This window comes from Scyliorhinus torazame, chromosome 25 (assembly GCF_047496885.1).
Source record: "Scyliorhinus torazame isolate Kashiwa2021f chromosome 25, sScyTor2.1, whole genome shotgun sequence".
NCBI lineage: Eukaryota > Metazoa > Chordata > Chondrichthyes > Carcharhiniformes > Scyliorhinidae > Scyliorhinus > Scyliorhinus torazame.
The window spans coordinates 22713286-22737459 of NC_092731.1; the positions used below are offsets into that span (position 1 = coordinate 22713286).

The 24174-nt window shown below is 49.0% G+C and overlaps 1 protein-coding gene across 1 annotated transcript in view; it reads right to left on the bottom strand.

Annotated features, from left to right (window-relative positions):
- LOC140402412 (2-oxoisovalerate dehydrogenase subunit alpha, mitochondrial-like) overlaps positions 1 to 24174 on the bottom strand; it is an 81912-nt gene that overhangs the window by 25210 nt on the left and 32528 nt on the right. The window contains exons 5-7 of the mRNA XM_072490176.1: positions 23480 to 23641; positions 22161 to 22367; positions 21392 to 21533 (exon numbers count right to left, since the gene is read on the bottom strand). Of these exons, the coding sequence (XP_072346277.1) occupies positions 21392 to 21533; positions 22161 to 22367; positions 23480 to 23641 (511 nt within the window). The remainder of the gene's footprint in view (positions 1 to 21391; positions 21534 to 22160; positions 22368 to 23479; positions 23642 to 24174) is intronic.

Below are 24174 nucleotides of genomic sequence, written 5' to 3' on the forward strand. Positions count from 1 at the left end.
TCTTCACTTGTATCCCTGCAGTTCTTGCTCTTTCAAGTATTTATTCAATTCCCCTTTGAAAGCTACTTTAAGTCGGTTTCCACCACAAGACTAGACAGCATATTCCAAACACTAACTCACTGGTATGTAACATGTCCTTCTTCAAGTTGCCTCAGGCTCATTTGCCAATTGTTTTAAATCCATTTCTCCTCATCTTTGACCCTCCAGTCATGGGAAACTTTATTTACTCGGTGTAAAGTGATTTAAACACCTCTCATTTGCTCCAAGGACCAGCTCCTCCAGCCATTCCATGTCTCTTCAATCCCTAGGACCGCTCTTTGTTGTTGCGTGCCCTCCAAAGCCTTCACAAGGAAATGTCACCAGGGTTTTTTTTTTTGGGGGGGGGGGGGGGGGGGGGGGCTTATTTTCCTCAACGCACAAATTCTGACATCAGCCTTCTGGTTACCTGGTATGAGCAAGCTTTGCCAACTAGCTCAGACCCAACCTCAGCTTCTGTACCCTGGAGATGGGCAATGCCACAAAGCGAGGCTTGACATCTGTTTGGTTTGCGCTAAGGGTGGTGACAGTGACAATAGAATACAGGTACAGCAAATAATTTGGAATGCTAATAGAATTCCTCATTTACTGTGAGGAGAATTGATTACAAAAGTAGGGAGGTTATGCACCAGTTGTATAGGGCACTAATGGGACCACATCTGGAGTATTGTGTACGGTATTGGTCTCCTTACTTAAGGAAAGACATAATTGCGTTGGAAGCAGTTCAGAGAGGGTTTACTAGACTAATACCAGGAATAGGCAGGTTGTCTTATGAAGAAAGGTTCATAGACATTACAGTGCAGAAGGAGGCCATTCGGCCCATCGAGTCTGCACCGGCTCTTGGAAAGAGCACCCTACCCAAAGTTCACCTCTCCACCCTATCCCCATAACCCAGTAACCCCACCCAACACTAAGGGGAATTTATCATGGCCAATCCACCTAACCTGCACATCTTTGGACTGTGGGAGGAAACCGGAGCACCCGGAGGAAACCCACGCAGACACGGGGAGGATGTGCAGACTCCGCACAGACAGTGACCCAAGCGGGAATCAAACCTGGGACCTTGGAGCTGTGAAGCAATTGTGCTATCTACAATGCTACCGTGTTGCCATTATAGATTGGAGAGGATAGGTGTGTATCCACTGGAGTTTAGAAAAGTAAGAGGCATCTTGATCGAAACCTTTAAGATCCTGAAGGTATTGACAGGATGGATGTGGAGAGGGGGTTCCTCTTGTCGGAGAATCCAGGTCACTGTTTAAAAATAAGGGGTCGCTCATTAAAACAGAGATGTGGATTGGCCATAATATTGCCCAAAAGATTAGGTGGGGGTTACGGGGATTTGGCCTAGGTAAGGTGCTCTATCGGAGCAAGGGCCGGTGTAGACCCGATGGGCCGAATGGCCTTCTACACTGTGGGGATTCTATGATTAACAAGGAAGTGGAAGGTTATTAGGATTGGGCAGGAATATGGGGTTGAGGTTACAGATCAGCCATGATCTTATTGAATGGGAGAGCAGGCTTGAAGGGCCGAGTGGCCTACTCCTACTCCTAATTCGTATGTCCATAATAATGATGTAGCATCTTTTTTCTGCTCAAAGGGGCGGCACAGTGGTTAGCACTGCTTCTCACGGCGTCGAGGACCTGGGATCAACCCCGACCCTCGATCACTGTCCGTGTGGAGTTTGCACTTTCTCCCCGTGTCTGGGTGGGTCTCACTCCCACAACCCAAAAAGATGTGCAGGGTAGGTGGATTGGCCACGCTAAATTGCCCCTTAATTGGAAAAAAAAGAATTGGGTAGTCTGAATTTATTTTTTAAATCTTTTTTCTGCCCATGCACAGGCATTCTGCCTCCTCAGAAATCGGGTTCCTGTGAAACTAGCCAGAAGTAGCCTGTGGCTGGTTCATCTATCTCTTCAAGTTGCAAGTAGTGGTTTGAGCCAGATTCTGCATGATGTGCACTGCTCAGGTTCCTCGAACTTGCAGTCCGTGATCAGAGCAGAGACAGAGAAACCAACGACCGCTGAAATGAAGTAACGTGTCTCTCACGGCAGCACAGTGGTTAGCACTGTGGCTTCACAGCGCCAGGGTCTCAGGTTCGATTCCCGCTTGGGTCACTGTCTGTGCGGAGTCTGCACATCCTCCCCGTGTCTGCGTGGGTTTCCTCCGGGTGCTCTGGTTTCCTCCCACAGTCCAAAGATGTGCAGGTTAGGTGGATTGGCCATGATAAATTGCCCTAAGTGTCAACAAAATACATGTTAGCTGGAGTTACTGGGATAGGGTGGAGGTGTGGGCTTGGGTAGGGTGCTCTTTCCAAGGGCTGGTGCAGACTCGATGGGCTGAATGGCCTCCTTTTGCACTGAAATTCTATGATTCTCTCACATCTCTGGCTCTCTTTCATTTTACCCATATGTTATTACAGTTCTGGGACTGGAACAAAACAAACACGATTAACTTTCACAAAAGGATTAGACATACTGAATAAAAACTTCAATTTATAGAAGTACATTTCATGTGACCGATTAAAATCAGGGGTGTACAAGAGGCCAGAATTGGAGGAGTGCATTTGTGGCAGAACGCCGGAGGAGGTTGGAAAGGGTGAGGCCTTGGAGGGATTTGGAAAGGAGGAAAATAAGAGACAAATTGGCAGGGGCAAGAGCAGGGCAGTGAGTTTAATTGTATAGGTCTTCCAAGGAGCCAGAACAGAGGTCAAAGTGCTCTCTCTCTTTGCTGTATAATGCTAGGATTACATGTCTCATTTAAGAAGCAGTCAGATAAGAGGTATGCTACTAGTGATTGTGTTGCCAGCAAATAGTTCAAAAAGAATGATACTTCCTGGTGAGCATGTCAGAATGGGGTTAACGCATCTGACCCCAGAGTCTTTCTGGCTGGAAAAGCGGACTCACCGCCCAGGCCGCTTGTGAGACGAGATAAACATTGCCTGTGAAGGGCTTTAAACAACATGGGGGAAGAGCCTGGGCGATGTCAGGTATGGGGGAGATCTGGAGCTCGCAAGTCTCATATGGGGAGGCGGGGTTGCCACAATTGCTCTCAGCAGCTGGGAGGTTTGTATATTTATTATCTGTCCCCCTTTGTCCCCTGAGGTGGTGGTGTTGAGCTGCTTTCTTGAATCCAATTGATTGGCTTGATAGACCATTGTGGACGGCAATTAATACCCAGTCATTTGGTGTGGGTCTGGAGGCACAAACATACCAGACCAGGTAAGGGTGGCAGATTTCCTTCCCTAAAGGACAGTAAGTGAACTAGTCCATGGGCAGCACGGTAGCACAGTGGTTAGCACTGTTACTTCACAGCTCCAGGGTCCCGGGTTCGAATCCCGCCTTGGGTCACTGTCTGTGCGGCGTCTGCACGCTCTCCCCGTGTCTGCGTGGGTTTCCTCCGGGTGCTCCGGTTTTCTCCCACAAGTCCCGAAAGACGCTGTTCGGTAATTTGGACATTCTGAATTCTCCGTGTACCCGAACAGGCCCAGGAGTGTGGCGACTGGGGGCTTTTCACAGTAACTCCATTGCAGTGTTAATGTAAGCCTACTTGTGACAATAAAGATTATTATTAATTATAATGGTGATACTAGCTTTTCATTCTGGATTTATTTAATTCCCAGCTGCCTCGGTAGGATTCTTGTCTTCAAATCATTAGTTTAAATATCGGAATTATCAGTTTAGTAGGATAACCTCTATTCTACAATAACCCCGAGTCTATGAAGGAACTGCCTGTGTTTGTTAGTAAGGTTCACAGATGTTGGCTCAGTTCCATATGGGCAGCGGATTAAGGTGAGCTAGTTTACAAACAGTCATGGAAACTTAATAGAAAGTTCTGTGTGTTTAATACAAACATTGGTTCCAAGGTACTACAGTATGCCCTCCGTTAATAGTTGTCGTTTGGAGTTCATGAAAATGCAACTTGAAGTGAAATTACTTGAAGTAAATCTCATTAAAACCAATGTAAAAGCTATACTTGGGTTCTGCAAGTTAAAATACTTTAGATTGCTAAATTCCTATGTTGGTAAATGAAATAACTTTTCAAGTACTTTTAAAAATCTAAAAGAAGGCGGCTAACTTTATTCATTGCCTCCTGCTGACTGTCTCTCCTGCTCGCTGGACCCTCTGCCCTCTCCCTGTTCTCCCAGTTGCCGCTGACCCTTCCTCTTGCTGAATTCCTGCCCCCCCACTTCTCTCTCCCCGCTGTGGGGAAAAGTAGGAAGAGGCAGCAGGGAGTGGGCCAGGGAGTGGCACACAGGCCGCGGAACATGGGGGACGGCAATGAGAGGAAGGGTTAGGGAGCAGCAAAGGTTGCGCCAAAATGGTGCCAATCAGATCACGCGGCCCTATTTCAGACCCATTGCATTAAAGCAAAATGACTTAAAATAGGAGCTGAGTGTGTGCGTGTGTTTGTGTGTGTGTCGGAGGAGGTAAAAGCGGAGTCAGAGTGGTAGAGATTAGAAGGAGTTCCTATGTTAAAGAGATGGAATTTGAATAAGACTTTTTAAAAGATGTTTCTGCGTCTTCTGGCGTAAGGCCACGGAGAGATTCACAGTTTTAAAAATAAATTTAGAGTCGCCAATTATAGTTTTTTCCAATTAAGGGGCACATCTTTGGGTTGTGGGGGTGAGACCCACGCAAACATGGAGAGAATGTGCAAACTCCACACGGACAGTGACCCAGAACCGGGATCGAACCTGGGACCTCGGCGTCGTGAGGCCGCAGTGCTAACCCACTGCGCCACCGTGCTGCCCTAGAGATTCACAGTTGAGGAAATGGATTTGATATGTAAATACCTAGCCAGTAATTCAGGGAATTCAGGGAAGACAGAGAAGATGGAGAAGTCGGACTTAAGTGTTGGGCAGGGCATGGGTAACCGTGCTTTGCACGCTGGAGTTTATAGAGGGTGCATGACGTTTTGGTAGGGATGTGGAGTTGTGGGGAGGGACTGCAGGGGGCGGTGTGGCGGAGATGGCCATCGACGTATGCAACAGGGGAACCTAGGGACATAACAAAAGCATCTTCTGGATCTGCGCTAAACAGTTGTCTCCTTCATGCTGAGCTTTTTTTGGTATCCATGATGGCAGATTGAACAGATGCTTGGTGAGACACACGGCTGAATACGAATTGCTAAAAAGATGAGAAATAGGAGAAGGCCGTACATTCTCTCGAGCCTGTTCTACCATTCGACAAACAAAGCCCCAGAGCAAACTCAAATAACAAACGGCAGAATAGAGAACGGTCTTTCATTTTCAGAATAGTTTCTGTATGGCAACTGGCTGTAAGAAAGTGAAACACTGCACTCTCGGTGAAAGCTTTCTCCCCGAGCAGTTTCCTTAAGCCATCTGCATCAGCCTTTGCTCAAGCGACTACAACCCGCTCTTTAGCCAACAACAGAACTAATAAGCCTGGTGTAGCAATGACTCCGGCTACGTTTAAGCGGATCGTTGCTGCAGGAATAAACACAAATAAGTTTTAAGAATTTTTAACCGTCCTCATCCTCAGCGCATTTGGCTCAAACACTTTGTCTGACCCTAATCTCAATGGCTCCATCGATCAGAATTGTCCTGAAAGATGGGTGTAGCGCAATGGGATCATTCTTAACATATTATACTAATGACCAAGATGGTCTGAAGTGGCGAAACTGATGGACGGCACTGCTGCCTCACGGCGCCGAGGTCCCAGGTTCGATCCCGGCCCTGGGTCACTGTCCGTGTGGAGTTTGCACATTCTCCCCGTGTCTGCGTGGGTTTCACCCCCTCCACAACCCAACGATGTGCAGGCTAGGTGGATTGGCCACGCTAAATTGCCCCTTAATTGGGAAAAAAAAAGAATTGGGTGCTCTAAATTTATATTAAAAAAAAGAAACGATAGGGCAGCACGGTGGCCTAGTGGTGAGCACTGCTGCCTCACGGCACTGAGGTCCCAGGTTCGATCCCGGCCCTGGGTCACTGTCCGTGTGGAGTTTGCACATTCTCCCCGTGTCTGCATGGGTTTCGCCCCCACAACCCAAAAATGTGCAGAGTAGGTGGATTGGCCGCACTAAAATTGCCCCTTAATTGGAAAAGATAATTGGGTAATCTAAATTTATATTAAAAAAAAGAAACGACGAATGCAAGAATGAAGGGGACGGATAGGCCATTCAGTCCCCACTCCAACATTCAATGTGATCATTTTTAAAAATTGTTTTAGAGTACCCAATTCATATTTTTCCAATTAAGGGGCAATTTAGCGTGGCCAACCAACCTACCCTGAACATCAATCCACTGAGCCTGCACATGATATGATCATGTTTGATCTCCAGCCTCAACTAACATTTCTGGCTGCCCTATCCCCTGGCTCCCTCCCCATAACCTTTTTTTAAAAAAAATATATTTTATTCAAAGTTTTTGGCCAACCATCACAGTACATTGTGATCTTTCACACAGTAATATAACAATATAAATAACAATGGCCAGTTTTTTTAAACAAGAAATAAATAATATATAAACAACACCAAAATTAAAAAAAAAAACCTAAATGGCAACTGCCTTGTCCCAAATAAATACCCTCCAAAAAATACAATTCAGCCGTCCAGTATACAATTACCTATAACAACAACCTATACATATTATACTTATACACTAACATCCCTGAGAGTCCTTCTGGTTCCCCCCCACCCCCCCCTGGGTGCTGCTGCTGTCTTCTTCTTTTCCATTCCCTCTATCTTTCTGTGAGGTATTCGACGAACGGTTGCCATCGCCTGGTGAACCCTTGAGCCGATCCCCTTAGGACGAACTTAATCCGTTCCAGCTTTATAAACCCTGCCATGTCATTTATCCAGGTCTCCACACCTGGGGGTTTGGCTTACTTCCACATCAACAGTATCCTGCGCCGGGCTACTAGGGACGCAAAGGCCAAAACATCAGCCTATCTCGCCTCCTGCACTCCCGGCTCTTCTGCAACCCCGAATATAGCCAACCCCCAGCTTGGTTCGACCTGGACCCCCACCACCTTCGAAAGCACCTTTGTCACCCCCACCCAAAACTCCTGTAGTGCCGGACATGACCAGAACATGTGGGTGTGATTCGCTGGGCTTCTCGAGCATCTCGCACACCTATCCTCTACTCCAAAAAAATTTACTGAGCCGTGCTCCAGTCATATGCGCCCTGTGTAACACCTTAAATTGTATCAGGCTTAGCCTGGCACACGAGGACGATGAGTTTACCCTACTTAGGGCATCAGCCCACAGCCCCTCCTCAATCTCCTCCCCCAGCTCTTCTTCCCATTTCCCTTTCAGCTCATCTACCATAATCTCCCCCTCGTCCCTCATTTCCCTATATTTGTCTGATACCTTACCGTCCCCCACCCATGTCTTTGAGATCACTCTGTCCTGCACCTCCTGCGTCGGGAGCTGCGGGAATTCCCTCACCTGTTGCCTCGCAAAAGCCCTCAGTTGCATATACCGGAATGCATTCCCCTGGGGCAACCCATATTTTTCGGTCAGCGCTCCCAGACTTGCAAACGTCCCATCTACAAACAGATCTCTCAATTGTGTTACTCCTGCTCTTTGCCATGTTCCAAATCCCCCATCCATTCTCCCCGGAGCAAACCTATGGTTATTTCTTATCGGGGACCACACCGAGGCTCCCGTCTTTCCCCTATGCCGTCTCCACTGCCCCCAAATTTTCAGAGTAGCCACCACCACCGGGCTTGTGGTGTATTTCTTCGGTGAGAACGGCAACGGCGCCGTCACCATAGCTTGTAGGCTAGTCCCCCTGCAGGACGCCCTCTCCAATCTCTTCCACGCCGCTCCCTCCTCTTCTCCCATCCACTTACATACCATTGAGATTTTGGCGGCCCAGTAGTACTCACTTAGGCTCGGTAGTGCCAGTCCCCCCCTATCCCTACTACGCTGCAAAAATCCCTTCCTCACTCTCGGGGTCTTCCCGGCCCACACAAAACTCATGATACTCTTCTCAATCCTTTTGAAAAAAGCCTTCGTGATCACCACCGGGAGGCACTGAAACACAAAGAGGAATCTCGGGAGGACCACCATTTTAACCGCCTGCACCCTCCCTGCCAGTGACAGGGATACCATGTCCCATCTCTTGAAGTCCTCCTCCATCTGTTCCACCAACCGCGTTAAATTTAACCTATGCAATGTACAACCAATTCTTGGCTATCTGGATCCCCAAGTAGCGAAAGTCCCTTGTTACCTTCCTCAGCGGTAAGTCCTCTATTTCTCTGCTCTGCTCCCCTGGATGCACCACAAACAACTCACTTTTCCCCATGTTCAGTTTATATCCTGAAAATTCTCCAAACTCCCCAAGTATCCGCATTATCTCTGGCATCCCCTCCGCCGGGTCCGCCACATACAACAACAAATCGTCCGCATGCAGATACCCGGTGTTCTTCTCCTCCCCTGAGTACTCCCCTCCACTTCCTGGAACCCCTCAATGCTATTGCCAGGGGCTCTATCGCCAGTGCAAACAATAATGGGGACAGAGGACAACCCAGCCTCGTCCCTCTATGGAGCCGAAAATACGCAGACCCCCGTCCATTCATGACCACGCTCGCCATCGGAGCCCTATACAGCAGCTGTATCCATCTAATATACTCATCTCCAAAGCCAAATCTCCTCAACACCTCCCACAAATAATCCCACTCCACTCTATCAAATGCTTTCTCGGCATCCATCGCCACCACTATCTCCGCTTCCCCCTCTGGTGGGGGCATCATCATTACCCCTAGCAGCCTCCGTATATTCGTATTCAGCTGTCTCCCCTTCACAAACCCAGTTTGGTCCTCATGGACCACCCCCGGGACACAATCCTCTATTCTCATTGCCATTACCTTGGCCAGAATCTTAGCGTCTACGTTCAGGAGGGAAATTGGCCTATAGGACCCGCATTGCAGCGGGTCTTTTTCCTTCTTTAGGAGAAGCGATATCGTTGCCTCTGACATAGTCGGGGGCAGCTGTCCCCTTTCCCTCGCCTCATTAAAAGTTCTCATCAGTAGCGGGGCGAGCAAGTCCACATATTTCCTGTAAAATTCAACTGGGAATCCATCCGGTCCCGGGGCCTTCCCCGCCTGCATGCTCCTAATTCCTTTCACTACTTCCTCCATTTCGATCTGTGCTCCCAGTCCCACCCTCTCCTGCTCCTCCACCTTAGGAAATTCCAGCTGGTCCAGAAAACACATCATTCTCTCCTTCCCATCCGGGGGCTGAGCTTCATATAATCTTTCATAGAATGCCTTGAACACTCCATTCACTCTCTCCGCTCCCCGCTCCATCTCTCCCTCCTCATCCCTCACTCCCCCTATTTCCCTCGCTGCTCCCCTTTTCCTCAATTGGTGGGCCAGCAACCTGCTCGCCTTCTCCCCATATTCGTACTGTACACCCTGTGCCTTCCTCCACTGTGCCTCTGCAGTACCCGTTGTCAGCAAATCAAATTCTACGTGTAGCCTTTGTCTTTCCCTGTACAGTCCCTCCTCCGGTGCCTCCGCATATTGCCTGTCCACCCTCAGAAGTTCTTTCAGCAACCGCTCCCGTTCCCTACTCTCCTGCTTTCCTTTATGTGCCCTGATTGATATCAGCTCCCCTCTAACCACTACCTTCAGCGCCTCCCAGACCACTCCCACCTGGACCTCCCCATTATCATTGAGTTCCAAGTACTTTTCAATACACCGCCTCACCCTTAGACACACCCCCTCATCTGCCATTAGTCCCATGTCCATTCTCCAGGGTGGGCGCCGTTCTTTTTCCTCCCCTATCTCCAAGTCTACCCAGTGTGGAGCGTGATCCGAAATAGCTATCGCCGTATACTCCGTCCCCCTCACCTTCGGGATCAACGCCCTTCCCAAAACAAAAAAGTCTATTCGCGAATAAACTTTGTGGACATAGGAGAAAAACGAAAACTCCTTGCTCCTAGGTCTGCTAAATCTCCATGGGTCTACTCCTCCTATCTGCTCCATAAAGTCTTTAAGCACCTTGGCTGCTGCCGGCCTCCTTCCAGTCCTGGACCTCGATCTGTCCAGCCCTGGTCCAAGCACCGTGTTAAAATCTCCACCCATTACCAACTTCCCCACCTCTAGGTCCGGGATACGTCCTAACATGCGCCTCATAAAGTTGGCATCATCCCAGTTCGGGGCCTATACGTTCACCAAGACCACCGCCTCCCCCTGTAATTTGCCACTCACCATCACGTATCTGCCCCCACTATCCGCCACTATGGTCTTTGCCTCAAACATTACCCGCTTCCCCACTAGTATAGCCACCCCCCTGTTTTTCGCATCTAGCCCCGAATGAAACACCTGCCCCACCCATCCTTTGCGTAGTCTAACCTGGTCTATCAGTTTCAAATGCGTCTCCTGTCACATAACCACATCTGTCTTAAGTTTCTTAAGGTGTGCGAGTACCCGTGCCCTCTTTATCGGCCCGTTCAGCCCTCTCACATTCCACGTGATCAGCCGGGTTGGGGGGCCCTTTGTCGATTAGCCATCCCCTTTTATCCAGCTCCTCACCCGGTTCCCACGCAGCTGTGTCCCCCCCAGGTGGTGCCCTCCCGCCCCGCCCACCCCACCCCATACCAGCTCCCCCTTCTCCCCAGCAGCAGCAACCCAGTAAATCCCCCCTCCCACCCCCCCCCGCTAGATCCCCCACTAGCGTAGTTACACCCCCCATGTTGCTCCCAGAAGTCAGCAAACTCTGGCCGACCTCGGCTTCCCCCCGTGACCTCGGCTCGCACCATGCGACGCCCCCTCCTTCCTGCTTCCCTATTCCCGCCATAATTATCATAGCGCGGGAACAAAGCCCGCGCTTCCCTTTTGGCCCCGCCCCCAATGGCCAACGCCCCCAACTCCTCCACCTCCCTTCCTCCCTCCCCCACAACCTGTGGAAGAGAGAAAAGTTACCAGGTCGCAGGATTAACAACATAAAAATCATCTCTCCCCCCTTTTTCCCCCCCATATTCGCCCCACCACTTTGTCTCAAACGTTCTTTTTTAATAACCCGCTTATTCCAATTTCTCTTCAACAATAAATGTCCACGCCTCATCCGCCGTTTCAAAGTAGTGGTGCTTCCCTTGATATGTGACCCACAGTCTTGCCGGCTGCAGCATTCCAAATTTAATCTTCTTTTTATGAAGCACCGCCTTGGCCCGATTAAAGCTCGCCCTCCTTCTCGCCACCTCCGCACTCCAGTCTTGATATACGCGGATCACCGCGTTCTCCCACCTACTGCTCCGAGTTTTCTTTGCCCATCTGAGGACCATCTCTCTGTCCTTAAAACGGAGGAATCTCACCACTGTGGCTCTGGGAATTTCTCCTGCTCTCGGTCCTCGCACCATCACTCGGTATGCTCCCTCCACCTCCAACGGACCCGTCGGGGCCTCCGCTCCCATTAACGAGTGCAGCATCGTGCTCACATATGCCCCGACGTCCGCCCCTTCTGCACCTTCAGGAAGACCAAGAATCCTTAAATTCTTCCTCCTCGCATTATTCTCCAGCACCTCCAGCCTTTCCACACATCGTTTATGGTGTGCCTCGTGCATCTCCGTCTTCACCACCAGGCCCTGTATATCGTCCTCGTTCTCGGCAGCCTTTGCCTTCACGACCCGAAGCTCCCGCTCCTGGGTCTTTTGCTCATCTTTTAGCCCTTCAATCGCCTGTAATATCGGGGCCAACAGCTCCTTCTTCATCTCCTTTTTAAGCTCTTCCACGCAGCGTTTCAAAAACTCGTGCTGTTCAGGGCCCCATATTAAACTGCCACCTTCCGACGCCATCTTGGTTTTTGCTTGCCTTCCTTGCCGCTGCTCTAGAGGATCCACCGCAATCCGGCCACTTTCCTCTCCTTTTTCCATCCGTATCCAGGGGGGATTCCCTTCTGGTTTACCGCACAGTACTTTTAGCCGTTAAAATTGCCGTTGGGGCTCTTATTAAGAGCCCAAAAGTCCGTTCCACCGGGAGCTGCCGAAACGTGCGACTTAGCTGGTCATCGCCGCACCCGGAAGTCCCCCATAACCTTTTTTGATCAGAAATCTGTCTAACTCAGCATCATAGAATCCTTAATGTGCAGAAGGAGGCCATTCGGCCCATTGAATCTGCACCGCCCCTTGGAATGAGCACGCTATGTAGGTCCACAAGCACCCACCCTCCCCCCTTCCCACCATACTCCCATACCCATTAACCCCACCTAACATTTTGGACACTTAGGGACAATTGAGCATGGCCAATCCATCTTATATTCAGTGACCCTGCCGCCACAGCTTCCCCGGGGACCAGAATTTCACACAATGGCTCTCAGAGAAAAAACATCCTAAAAATAGAGTGGTTGTAGGGCATTCTGGAGGGAATTAGATTGCATTGGATTTGTTTATTGTCACATGTACCGAGGTACAGTGAAATGTATTTTTCTGCGAGCAGCTCAACAGATCATTTAGTACATGAAAAGAAAAGGAAGTAAAAGAAAATACATAATAGGGCAACACAAGGTACACAATGTAACATAACACCGGCATTGGGTGAGGAAGGGGTGTAGTGTTAATGAGGTCAGTCCATAAGAGGATTGTTTAGGAGTCTGGTAACAGCGGGGAACAAGCTGTTTTTGAGTCTGTTCGTGCGTGTTCTCAGACATTTGTATCTCCTGCCCGAGGGGAGAAGTTGGAAGAGTGAGTAAGCCGGGTGGGAGGGGTCTTTGATTATGCCGCCCGCTTTCCCGCGGGAGCGGGATGTGTAGATGGAGTCAATGGATGGGAGGCAGGTTTGTGTGATGGACTGGGCGGTGTTCACGACGCTCTGAAGTTTCTGGCGGTCTTGGGCCGAGCAGTTGCCACACCAGTGTGTGATGCAGCCAGATAGAATCATAGAATTTACAGTGCAGAAGGAGGCCATTCAGCCCATCGGGTTGCACCAGCTCTTGGAAAGAGCACCCTATCCAAGCCCACACCGTCTCCATAACCCAGTAACCCCATCCAACACTAAGGGCAATTTGGGACACTAAGGGCAATTTAGCATGGCCAATCCAACTAACCTGCACATCTTTGGACTGTGTTAGGAAACTGGACCACCCGGAGGAAGCCCAGGCAGACACGGGGAGAAAATGCAGACTCCGCACAGACAGTGACCCAAGCCGGGAATGGAACCTGGGACCCTGGAGCTGTGAAGCAATTGTGCTAACTACTATGCTACCGTGCTGCCCAAATAGGGCTTTCTACAGATAGGATGCTTTCTATAGTGCATCTGTAAAAGTTGGTAAGACCTAATGTGGGGGCAGCACGGTGGCGCAGTGAGTTAGCCCTGCAGCCTCATGGCGCCGAGGTCCCAGGTTCGATTCCGGCTTGGGTCATTGTCTGTGCGGAGTCTGCACGTCCTCCCCGTGTCTGCGTGGGTTTCCTCCGGGTGCTCCGGTTTCCTCCCACAGTCCAAAGATGTGCGGGTTAGGTGAATTGGCCAATGATAAATTGCCCTTAATGTCCAAATTGCCCTTGGTGTTGGGTGGAGGTGTTGAGTTTGGGTAGGGTGCTCTTTCCAACTCGAGGACTCGAGGGGCCGAATGGCCTCCTTCTGCACTGTAAATTCAATGATAATCTATGATTAATCTAGGACAAAGGTTCGGCACAACATCGTGGGCCGAAGGGCCTGTTCTGTGCTGTATTTTCTATGTCTATGTCTATGTCCCAGGTTCGATCCTGGCTCTGGCTCTCTGTCGGTGTGGAGTTTGCACATTCTCCCCGTGTTTGCGTGGGTTTCGCCCCCACAACCCAAAGATGTGCAGGGTAGGTGGATTAGCCACGCTAAATTACCCCTTAATTGGAAAAAATTAATTGGGTACACTAAATTTATTTAAAAAAAAGTTAATATGGACATGCTGAATTTTTTTAGTTTCCTGAGGAAGTATAAGTGCTGTTGTGCTTTCTTGGTGGGAGCGTCGTGGGTGGACCAGGACAGATTTTTGGAGATGTATACCCCATGGAATTAGAAACTGCTAACTGGGGAGGGTGAACAGCCAGCTGTTGTGGTGCATATAGGCACCAACGATATAGGTTAAAAAATGTGGTCATACAATCTGAATTAAGAGAGTTAGGAATTAAATTAAAAAGTAGGAGCTCAAAAGGTAGTAATCTCACGATTACTACCAGTGCCACGTGCGAGTCAGAGTAGGAATGTCAAGATAGATAAGATGAATACATGGCTTGAGGGATGGTGCAAGAGGGAGGGATTCAACGGAGACATTGGAACTGGTTCTGGGGGAGGTGAGGCCAGTACAAACCGGACAGACTGCACCTGGGCAGGACTGGAACCAATGTCCTAGGGGGAGTGTTTACTAGTGCTGTTGGGGAGGGTTTAAACTAATGAGGCAGGGGGATGGGAACTGATGCAGGAAGTCAGAGGAAATTAAAGTAGGGACAGAAAAAAAAGGCAGCAAGGGGAAAAGGGAAAGGCAGAGAAACCAAAGTCAAAAAGGGCCACAGCAGAGGGTACAGAGACTGTGGAGAACTCAGTGAATGGGTCCAGTAAAGCTAAGGAAAATAAAACACAGTGTACAAAATATGACCAGACCGATGGTCTGAGGAAGCAGGGCAGAGCAAGGGAAGTCTACGCTAAACTGCATTTCTTTCAATGCAAGAGGCCAGACGGGCAAGGTAGATGAATTCAGGGCATGGATGGGTACATGGGACTGGGATATTGTAGCTATTACTGAAACATGGCTATGGGAGGGGCAGGACTGGCAGCTCTATGTTCCAGGGTACAGATGCTATAGGAAAGATGGAACAAGAGGTAAGAGAGGAGGGGAAATTGCATTTTTGATTCGGGAGAATATCACGGCATTGCTGAGAGTGGATATATCCGAGGGTTCACCCATTGAGTCTACATAAGTAGAACTGAAAAATAAGAAGGGAGAGATCATTTTGATAGGACTGTACTACAGGCCTCCAAATAGTCAGCGGGAAATTGAGGAGCAAATACGTAAGGAGATTACAGATAGCTGCAAGAAAAATAGGGCGGTAATAGTTGGGAGATTTTGGGCGGGATTCTCTGACCCCCCCCGCCGGGTCGGATAATCGCCGGGGGTTGTAGAAGCCAGGTATTTCGAATACAACTAGTATAGGTAAAAGATAGCTGTTTAAGCATAAATATTAAGCCCCAGTTTTAAATACCCACTTATACAGCATAATTCACTTTTACTGAGGTCCGTTGTTCTGGCAAATGCATATTTTCAAAGTCAGTGTGACATCAAAACAGCACAGTTGTGTTGTCTTTCTGTTAGTTTAGTCAGTTTTGTCCTTAATAGTCTTTCTGTTAGTGAGTCTTTGTGTTGTTGTGTTGTCTGTCCTTAATTGCTGTCTTTAATTCTCTTAGTCTGTCTGTTAATGTGAGATGTCTTTTGGGGGTTCTGTCTTTGTGTTAGTCTGTGTCAGTGATGTAGTGTACTTTTGACTTTGAGTTTCGCTGAAAATTAGCTCTCTCTCTCTCTTCATGTTTCATTGCCAGACTTTGACCTTTTAGAAGTTACTTTTGAGCTGTCTGCCGAAGCAAAAAAGATAATGTCTGTAATTCTCTGAAAGCTTCAAATTGTCTACGAATTGCCTTTTAAATGACTTTCAAATTGTATTCAAGCAACTACAAATAAAACAATTCTTTTTGGCACCTGAGAAGTTTTAACTGCAAATTTCTGCTGAGTCCCAGTATTCGCAAAGTGCTACTGGTAACCGTATACTGGAAATGATATAAATTCCTTCAACTTTACACAGTCGAATAATACTAGGAATCCAACAACTTGGCATAGTCCAGAAATATTACAAATCTTACAACTTGTCGTATTGCGCCAGGACTTTGATTCATCAACTAAGCTTCCCCCAACTTGGCGTAGTTCGGCAAGTTAAGATCCCTTCAAATTAAAGATTTTCAACAATTGACGAGCCAGCCAGGAGTTAACATTCTTTCAAATACAAGATTCTAACATTGGCGAGCCAGCCAGGAGTTAACATTCTTTCAAATTAAAGATTCCTACAAGGGTCGGCATGAATCCCGCCTCAGTCGGCCTCCGAATTCTCCCACCCCCCAAAGGTCGCCGAGGCGTGAATCGCGCCGCCCGCCTCGGAGAATGGCGGGGACTGGCGCGACTCAATGGGTCCCGGGGCCACCCGAATTCTCCTGCATGCGATGGGCCGAGTTCCCAGCCTGTTTATGTTGGGTCCTGCAAGCATAAATCAAGGTAGGACCCGGACCCAGCTCCGTGGCCACCCTCTGGGGTCCTCGGGGGGGGGGGGGGGGGGGATCTGGCCCCGGGGGGTGCCCCAATGGTGGCCTGGCCCACGGTTGGGGCCCACCGATCCTCGGGTGGGCCTGTGCCGTGGGGGCACTCTATTCCTACGCGCTGGCCATGTAGGCCTGCGCATGCGCGGGGATGACGTCAGCAGACCCTGACGCTCCTGTGCATGCGCGGGCCCGCGCCGGCCGGCGGAGTCCCTTCGGCCCCGGCTGGGGCAGCGCCAAAGGCCTTCCACGCCGGCCGGCGGGGCGCAAACCGCTCCGGCGCCGTCCTAGCCCCTGAAGGTGCGGAGGATTCCGCACCTTTGGGGCAGTCCGACGCCGAAGTGGTCCCCGCCACTCCACTGCGCCGTTTCTGCCCACCCTGCCAATTCCCAGAGAATCCCGCCCTTTAACTTTCCCAACATTGACTGGGACAGCCATAGCATTAGGGGCTTGGATGGAGAGAAATTTGTTGAGTGTATTCAGGAGAAATTTCTCATTCAGTATGTGGATGGCTCACTAGAGAGGGGGCAAAACCCCCTCTTGGGAAATAAGGAAGGGCAGGTGATAGAAGTGCTAATGAAGGATCACTTTGAAGTGACCATAATTCATTAGTTTTAAGATAGCTATGGAGAATAATAGGTCTGGCCCAAAAGTTAAAATTCTAAATTGGGGCAAGGCCAATTTTGATGGTATTAGACAGAAACTTTCAAAAGATGATTGGGGGTGTCTGTTGGCAGCAAAGGGACGGCTGGTAAGTGGGAGGCTATCACAAGTGTGTCAACCAGGGTTCAGGGTAAGCACATTCGTTTTAGAGTGAAGGGCAAGGCTGGTCGAAGTCGGGAACCCTGGATGATTCAGACTATTGAGTCCCTGGTCAAAAAGAAGGAGGCATATGACATGCATAGGCAGCTAGATCAAGCGGATCCCTTGAAGAGTATAGAGGTTGTCAGAGTAGAGTTAAGAGAGAAATCAGAAGGATAAAAAGGGGACATGAGATTGCTTTCGCAGATAACGCAAAGGAGAATCCAAAGAGCTTTTACAAATGCATAAAGGGCAAAAGGGTGACTACGGAGAGAGTAGGGCCTCTTAAGAATCTACAAGATCATCTATGTGCAGATCCACAAGAGATGGGCGAGATACTAAATGAATATTTCTCATTGGTATTTACTGTTGAGAGAGGCATGGATGTCAGGGAACTTGGGGAAATAAATGGTGATGTCTTGAGGAGTACAAACATTACAGAGAAGGAGGTGCTGGAAGTCTTAAAGCGCATCAAGGTAGATAAATCCCTTGGACCTGATGAAATGTATCCCAGGATGTTTTGGGAGGCTAGGGAGGAAATTGCGGATCTCCTGGCAGAGAGATTTGGACAGCCACAGGTGAGGTGTCTGAAGATTGGAGGGTAGCAAATGTGCTTTTGTTTAAGAAGGCTGTAGGGAAATGCCTGGGAACTACAGACCGGTGAGCCTAACGTCTGTGGTGGGTAAGTTGTCGGACGGTATTCTGGGAGACAGGATCTACAGGTATTTAGAGAGGCAAGGACTGATTAGGGGCAGTCAGCATGGCTTTGAGAGTGGAAAATCATGTCTCCCGAATTTGATTGAGTTTTTTGAAGGGGTAACCAAGAAGCTGGATGAAGGCAGTGCAGTCGACATTGTCTACATGGACTTTAGCAAGGCCTTTGACAAGGTTTCTTATTGCATAAGATTAAATCTCATGGGATCCAGGGTGAGATAGCCAATTGGATAAAACACTGGCTTGACGAGGGTTGTTTTTTAAACAGGAGGCCTGTGACCAATGATGTACCCCAGGGATCAGTGCTGGGTCCACTGTTATTTGATATTTATATCAATGATTTGGATGAGAATTTAAGAGGCATGGTTAGTAAGTTTGCAGATGACACCAAGATTGGTGGCATAGTGGACAGTGAAGAAGGTTATCTAGGATTGAAACGGGATCTTGATCAATTGGGCCAGTAGACCGATGAATAGCAGATGGAGTTTAATTTAGATAAATGTGAGGTGATGCATTTTGGTAGATCGAATCAGGACAGGACCTACTCAGTTAATGGAAGGGTATTGGGGAGAGTAATAGAACAAAGAGATCTAGGAGTACTGGTTCATAGCGCCTTGAAAGTGGAGTCACAGGTGGACAGGGTGGTGAAGAAGGCATTCGGCATGTTTCATTGGTCAGAACACTGAATACAGGAGTTGGGACGTCTTGCTGAAACATAGAACATACAGTGCAGAAGGAGGCCATTTCGGCCCATCGAGTCTGCACCGACCCACTTAAGCCCTCACTTCCACCCTATCCCCGTAACCCAATAATCCCTCCTAACCTTTTTGGTCACTAAGGGCAATTTATCATGGCCAATCCACCTAACCTGCACGTCTTTGGACTGTGGGAGGAAACCGGAGCACCTGGAGGAAACCCACGCAGACACGGGGAGAACGTGCAGACTCCACACACACACAGTCACCCAGCGGGGAATCGAACCTGGGACCCTGGCACTGTGAAGCCACAGTGCTAACCAGTTGTGCTACCGTGCTGCCCTTACCGTGCTGAAGTTGTACAAGACATTAGTAAGGCCACACTTGGAATACTATGTACCGTTCTGGTCACCCTATTATAGAAAGGATATTATTAAACTAGAAAGAGTGCAGAAAAGATTTACTAGGATGCTACCGGGACTTGATGGTTTGAGTTTTAAGGAGAGGCTGGACAGACATTTTTCCCTGGAGCCTAGGAAGCTTAGGGGTGAACTGTTTAGCACAGGGCTAAATCGCTGGCTTTGAAAGCAGACCAAGGCAGGCCAGCAGCACGGTTCAATTCCCGTACCAGCCTCCCCGAACAGGCGCCAGAATGTGTCGACTAGGGGCTTTTCACAGTAACTTCATTTGAAGCCTACTTGTGACAATAATGAAATGAATGAAAAAATTAAAATCGCTTATTGTCACAAGTAGGCTTCAAATGAAGTTACTGTGAAAAGCCCCTAGTCGCCACATTCCGGCACCTGTTCGGGGAGGCTGGTACGGGAATAAGCCATTTTCATTTCATTTCATATCATTTTAGAGGTCTATAAAGTAATGAGGGGCACAGATAAGGTAGATAGTCAACATCTTTTCCCAAAGGTATGGAAGTCTAAAACTAGAAGGCATATGTTTAAGGTGAGAGGGGAGAGATACAAAAGGGTCCAGAGGGGCAATTTTTTCACACAGAGGGTGGTGAGTGTCTGGAACGAGCTGCCAGAGGCAGTAGTAGAGGCGGGTACAATTTTGTCTTTTAAAAAGCATTTAAACAGTTATATGGGAAAGCTGGCTATAGAGAGATATGGGCAAATGCGGGCAATTGGGACGAGCTTAGTGGTTAAAAACTGGGCGGCATGGACAAGTTGGGCCGGAGGGTCTGTTTTCATGCTGTAAACCTCTATGACGCTAATAATCTTTATTTGTGTCACAAGTAGGCTTACATTAACACTGCAATGAAGTTACTGTGAAAATTCCCTAGTCGCCACACTCTGGAGCCTGTTCGGATACATGGGGGGAAAATTCATAATGTCCAATTCACCTAACAGCACGTCTTTCGAGACCTGTGGGAGGAAATCTGAGCACCGAAGGAAATCCACGCAGACACGGGGCGAAGGTGCAGACTCCGCACAGACAGTGACCCAAGCCGGGAATCGAACCCAGATCCCTGGCGCTGTGAAGCCACAGTGCTAACCACTGAATGAAATGAAAATCGCTTATTGTCACGAGTAGGCTTCAATGAAGTTACTGTGAAAAGCCCCTAGTCGCCACATTCCGGCGCCTGTTCGGGGAGGCTGGCACGGGAATTGAACCGTGCTGCTGGCCTGCCTTGGTCTGCTTTAAAAGCCAGCGATTTAGCTGAGTGTGCTAAACCAGCCCCTGGTGTGCGGTGTGCTACCGTGCCACCATTAAATGGGAGACTCCTAATTTTTAAACTCTGCCCCTTAGTCCACAAGGGGAAACATCCCATCATCCACCCTGTTCAAGTTCCCTCAGACTCTTACATGTTTCAATAAGAACACCTCTTATTCTTCTAAACGCCAATGGATATAGGCCCAACCTGCTCAATCTTTCCTCATAAAACAACCCCTTCATCCCAGGAATCAGTCGAGCGAACCTTCTCTGAACTGCTTCTAATGCAATTACATCCCTTCATGAGTAAGGAGTCAGTAAGAGGTGCACGGTACCTCAGATGCAGTCTTACTCAGACGCTGTACAACAGCAGCAATACCTTCCCCTTGCAATAACCACCAACGCATTTGCTGTCATATTTTTTTCCATTTACTTGCAATAACCTGCAGTTAAAGACTGGCTGTGGCTGAACACACTCTACCTCTTCCATTTACTGATCTCTGTCTCTTCCTGGAAAATCACCTCACCAGAAAAGCCTCGTCTCACTGTACTAAACTGTCGCCTCTGTCAGGTTATGGACTCCCATGGTTCACCCCCTCTGTCTGTCCCCGCCATTCGCCCCCTCCCTCTGTCCCTGTCATTCGCCCCTCTCCGACCCACCCATAAAGTAATAATAAATAATAACCTTTCATTGTCACAAGTATGAAGTTACTGTCAAAAGCCCCGAGTCGCCACATTCCAGCACCTGTTCCGGGTAAACTGGTACGGGAATTGAACCCACGCTGCTGGCCTTGTTCTGCCTCACAAACCAGTTGTCTAGCCCACTGAGCTAAACCAGCCCATCTCCCTGGCCCCACCGTTCGCCCCCTCTCGCCCTCCCTCGGGTCCTTTCCTCTACCCCATTCTAGTAACTAATAGATGCTGCAATGGGGAGACAGTAGGCATTTGTATACGAGGGGAATTTCATTCCAATAAATCTTATGAAACGGATCAATTCAGATCGACTGGAACACAGAATGACAGAACCTCTTTCAACACCAGGTCTATAATATACAAGGAGCATCAAACAACCTTTTGTCTGTGATCCTGTTGTAAAAACAGGGATGCGATTGCCTGTCAATTGGAGGTGAGGGTGGATCGACTATTAATTCACCAGTGGGAACTGTTAAATAAAGTTGACAGCATTTTCTAACTCGAACCATTAACAGGCACCATACACAAGCTAGCCTCCTGTATATTCACCTGTAGGTCATAGCCTCGATGAGGAATGGCTGGTTTTCTGCCACAGCTCTGCGTCGTGCCTCTTTGGTGGCATTGTAAACAGCAAAGACATCATTCCCATCCACTCTGATCGATATTATCCCATAACCAGGGCCTCGGGCAGCTAATGGGACAGAGAGGAGGTGTTAAACAATGTGGAAAATCTCTCAGGGATCCAATAGTTCAGCCGCAATTGTAACATACCCACCTGCCAGTAAAGAGCCACATTGAGGAGGGGGTGGGGGTGTTTGCGGGAAACGCCTTTTATCACCCCACTCAATATTACTCTTCATTGACTTCAATAAATGTGTAAAGCAGGTATCCCACCCACACCAACTGACCTGCCCGCTTGGCCTACCAGCGGCGGAGATTGTTGGTGCTGTGGGTGGCAAGTGCCTTCAGGCAGAGAACTACTCATTAACCAGAGGACAAAGATTTAAGGCAATTGGCAAAGAACCAGAAGCAACAGGCGGAACCGAATGTTGTTGACCCAATGAGTTGTTTTGACCTGGGCATTTGCCTGAAAGATAGCGAGAGCAGATTCAATAGCAATAGGGAATTCAACAAACATCGGAAAAGGTGAAAAATAAATCAGGCTCTGGGGCAAGGGGCTTGTGTGATTGGATCAATCTTTCAGAGAGCCAACATTTGCTCGCTGGGCCAAATGGCCTCTGTCGTCTGCTGCATCATTCTTTGATTCTATGACTACCTGCTGATATCATTGCTTCTCTACTGCGCTCTCTATACATACCGATGCCATCTCCTCTGTACTGCTCGTGAGTTGGTGTTGAAATTGCATAGCCATTGTTCCTGCAGAAGAATATGATGGGGCACTCCAGAGTGGCTGAGAAGTTGAAACCAGCGTGAGCGTCCCCTTCACTTGCAGCACCTTCGCCGAAGTAGCAGATGACCGCACGGTCTTCCTGACTCACCTTGTAGGCATATGCAGCCCCTACAGCTGGAAGCAGAAAGCAGGAAGGGTGCGTGAGAGAATCCAACCAGGGGAGGTGGAATAGAAAACAACAGCACAGGAGGACCAATCATCCCTCGGGATGGATGTCTGAGCACTCCTACCCCATACCCCCAGTCAGGACAGCGTTGGCATGGCCGAAGGAGCGGACAGGTGGAACGGCCAACGGGACGAGGCGCAGGAAAGTCCAACTGCAGATTGGTATCCCTACAGTGCAGCAGGAGACCATTCGGCCCATGGGGGCTGCACCAAGCTTCTGAAAGAGCACCCTACTCAGGCCCAATGCCTCACCCTATTCCTGCATCCCCACCATAAGGGGCAATGGATCACGGCCAATCCACCTAATCGGCACATCTTTGTACTGCGGGAAGAAACCGGAGGACACCCACGCCGACACGGGGAGAACGTGCAAACCCCACACAGTCACCCGAGGCCGGAATCGAACCCGGGTCCCTGGCAGCGTCAGGCAGCAGTGCTAACCACTGTGCCACCGTGCCGCCCACTGGAGAACAAGTGGCTCTCCAAAAACAGAGCGTCGTGCTCACCAACCAACTAATACTGGGCTGGATGAGGGTAATTAATATCTAGGGTGGGGGGAGCACAATATCCAGGCGAAGGGGCACTGTACCGGGGAGAGGATAAACTGTGGGGCAATTGAGGTGCTGTGCCTGGAATGAGGTGTGGGGGAATGAGGGGCACTGTACCTGGTGTAAAAGGGGTGTGTGCATAATTTCAATGGGAAAAGACACTGTAACCTGGGAGGGCTTTTGTGAGCATATTCTGCAAGCTATTTTGAAGCTTCCAGTTTGTAAAGCACTCTGCTGGCATCCAGTGGTCAATCCACTGTGAAACATCTGATTAAACAAAGTACCAGAACAAAGAGGAAATATTAACCAAACACATTCAGTGAGAAACTGGCAATGTTAGATTGCTCACACATTTGGGGGGAGGGAGAACGCCGCCTAGGCGAGGGATGGTGAGGAGTGCCGCCGAGGGGAGGGAGGAGGTGGAGCGCCACCGAGGGGAGGGAGGGGGGAGAGGAGTAAATGAGGGGTTAAGAGAGAATGATGATAACACATGCTTAGAATGCAAATTCTTACCCTGGGGCATTTGTGTTGCCAAGGGAGATGAGATTGTGACAAAATGAAGATCCCTGCTGCCGTAGTGAACGGGCATCTGACGCCCCTTACCCACATCTCTGGCACTGGCATAGCACTGTGCCATGAAGAGCTCCAGGGGGAAGCCTCTGTACATTAAGACACCTAGGGAGGAGGCAAAGTAGCAGTAGGTTAGAGAAAGAGAACTGGCAATTATGCATCTCTCCAGGATGCCACAGAGCGCTGCTTGTAGTAGAAACATAGAAAATAGGAGCAGGAGGAGGCCATTCAGCCCTTCGAGCCTGCTCCGTCATTCATTGTGATCTTGGCTGATCATCCAATTCAATATAGCCTAATCCCACTTTGCCCCCATCCCCTTCGCCCAAGTGCTATATCTAACTTCTTGAAAACATGCAATGTTTTGGCCTCAACTACTTCCTGTGGTAACAAATTCCACAGGCCGACCAATCTCTGGGTGAAGAAATTTCTCCTCATCTCTGTCCTAAATGGTCTACTCCGTATCCTCAGACTGTGACCCCCTGGTTCTGGACACCCCCACCATCAGGAACATCCTTCCTGCATCTACCCTGTCCAGTCCTGTCAGAATTTTATAGGTTTCTATGAGACCCCCTCATTCCTCTGAACTACAGCGAATACAATCCAAACCGACTCAGTCACTTCTTGTACATCAGTCCTAC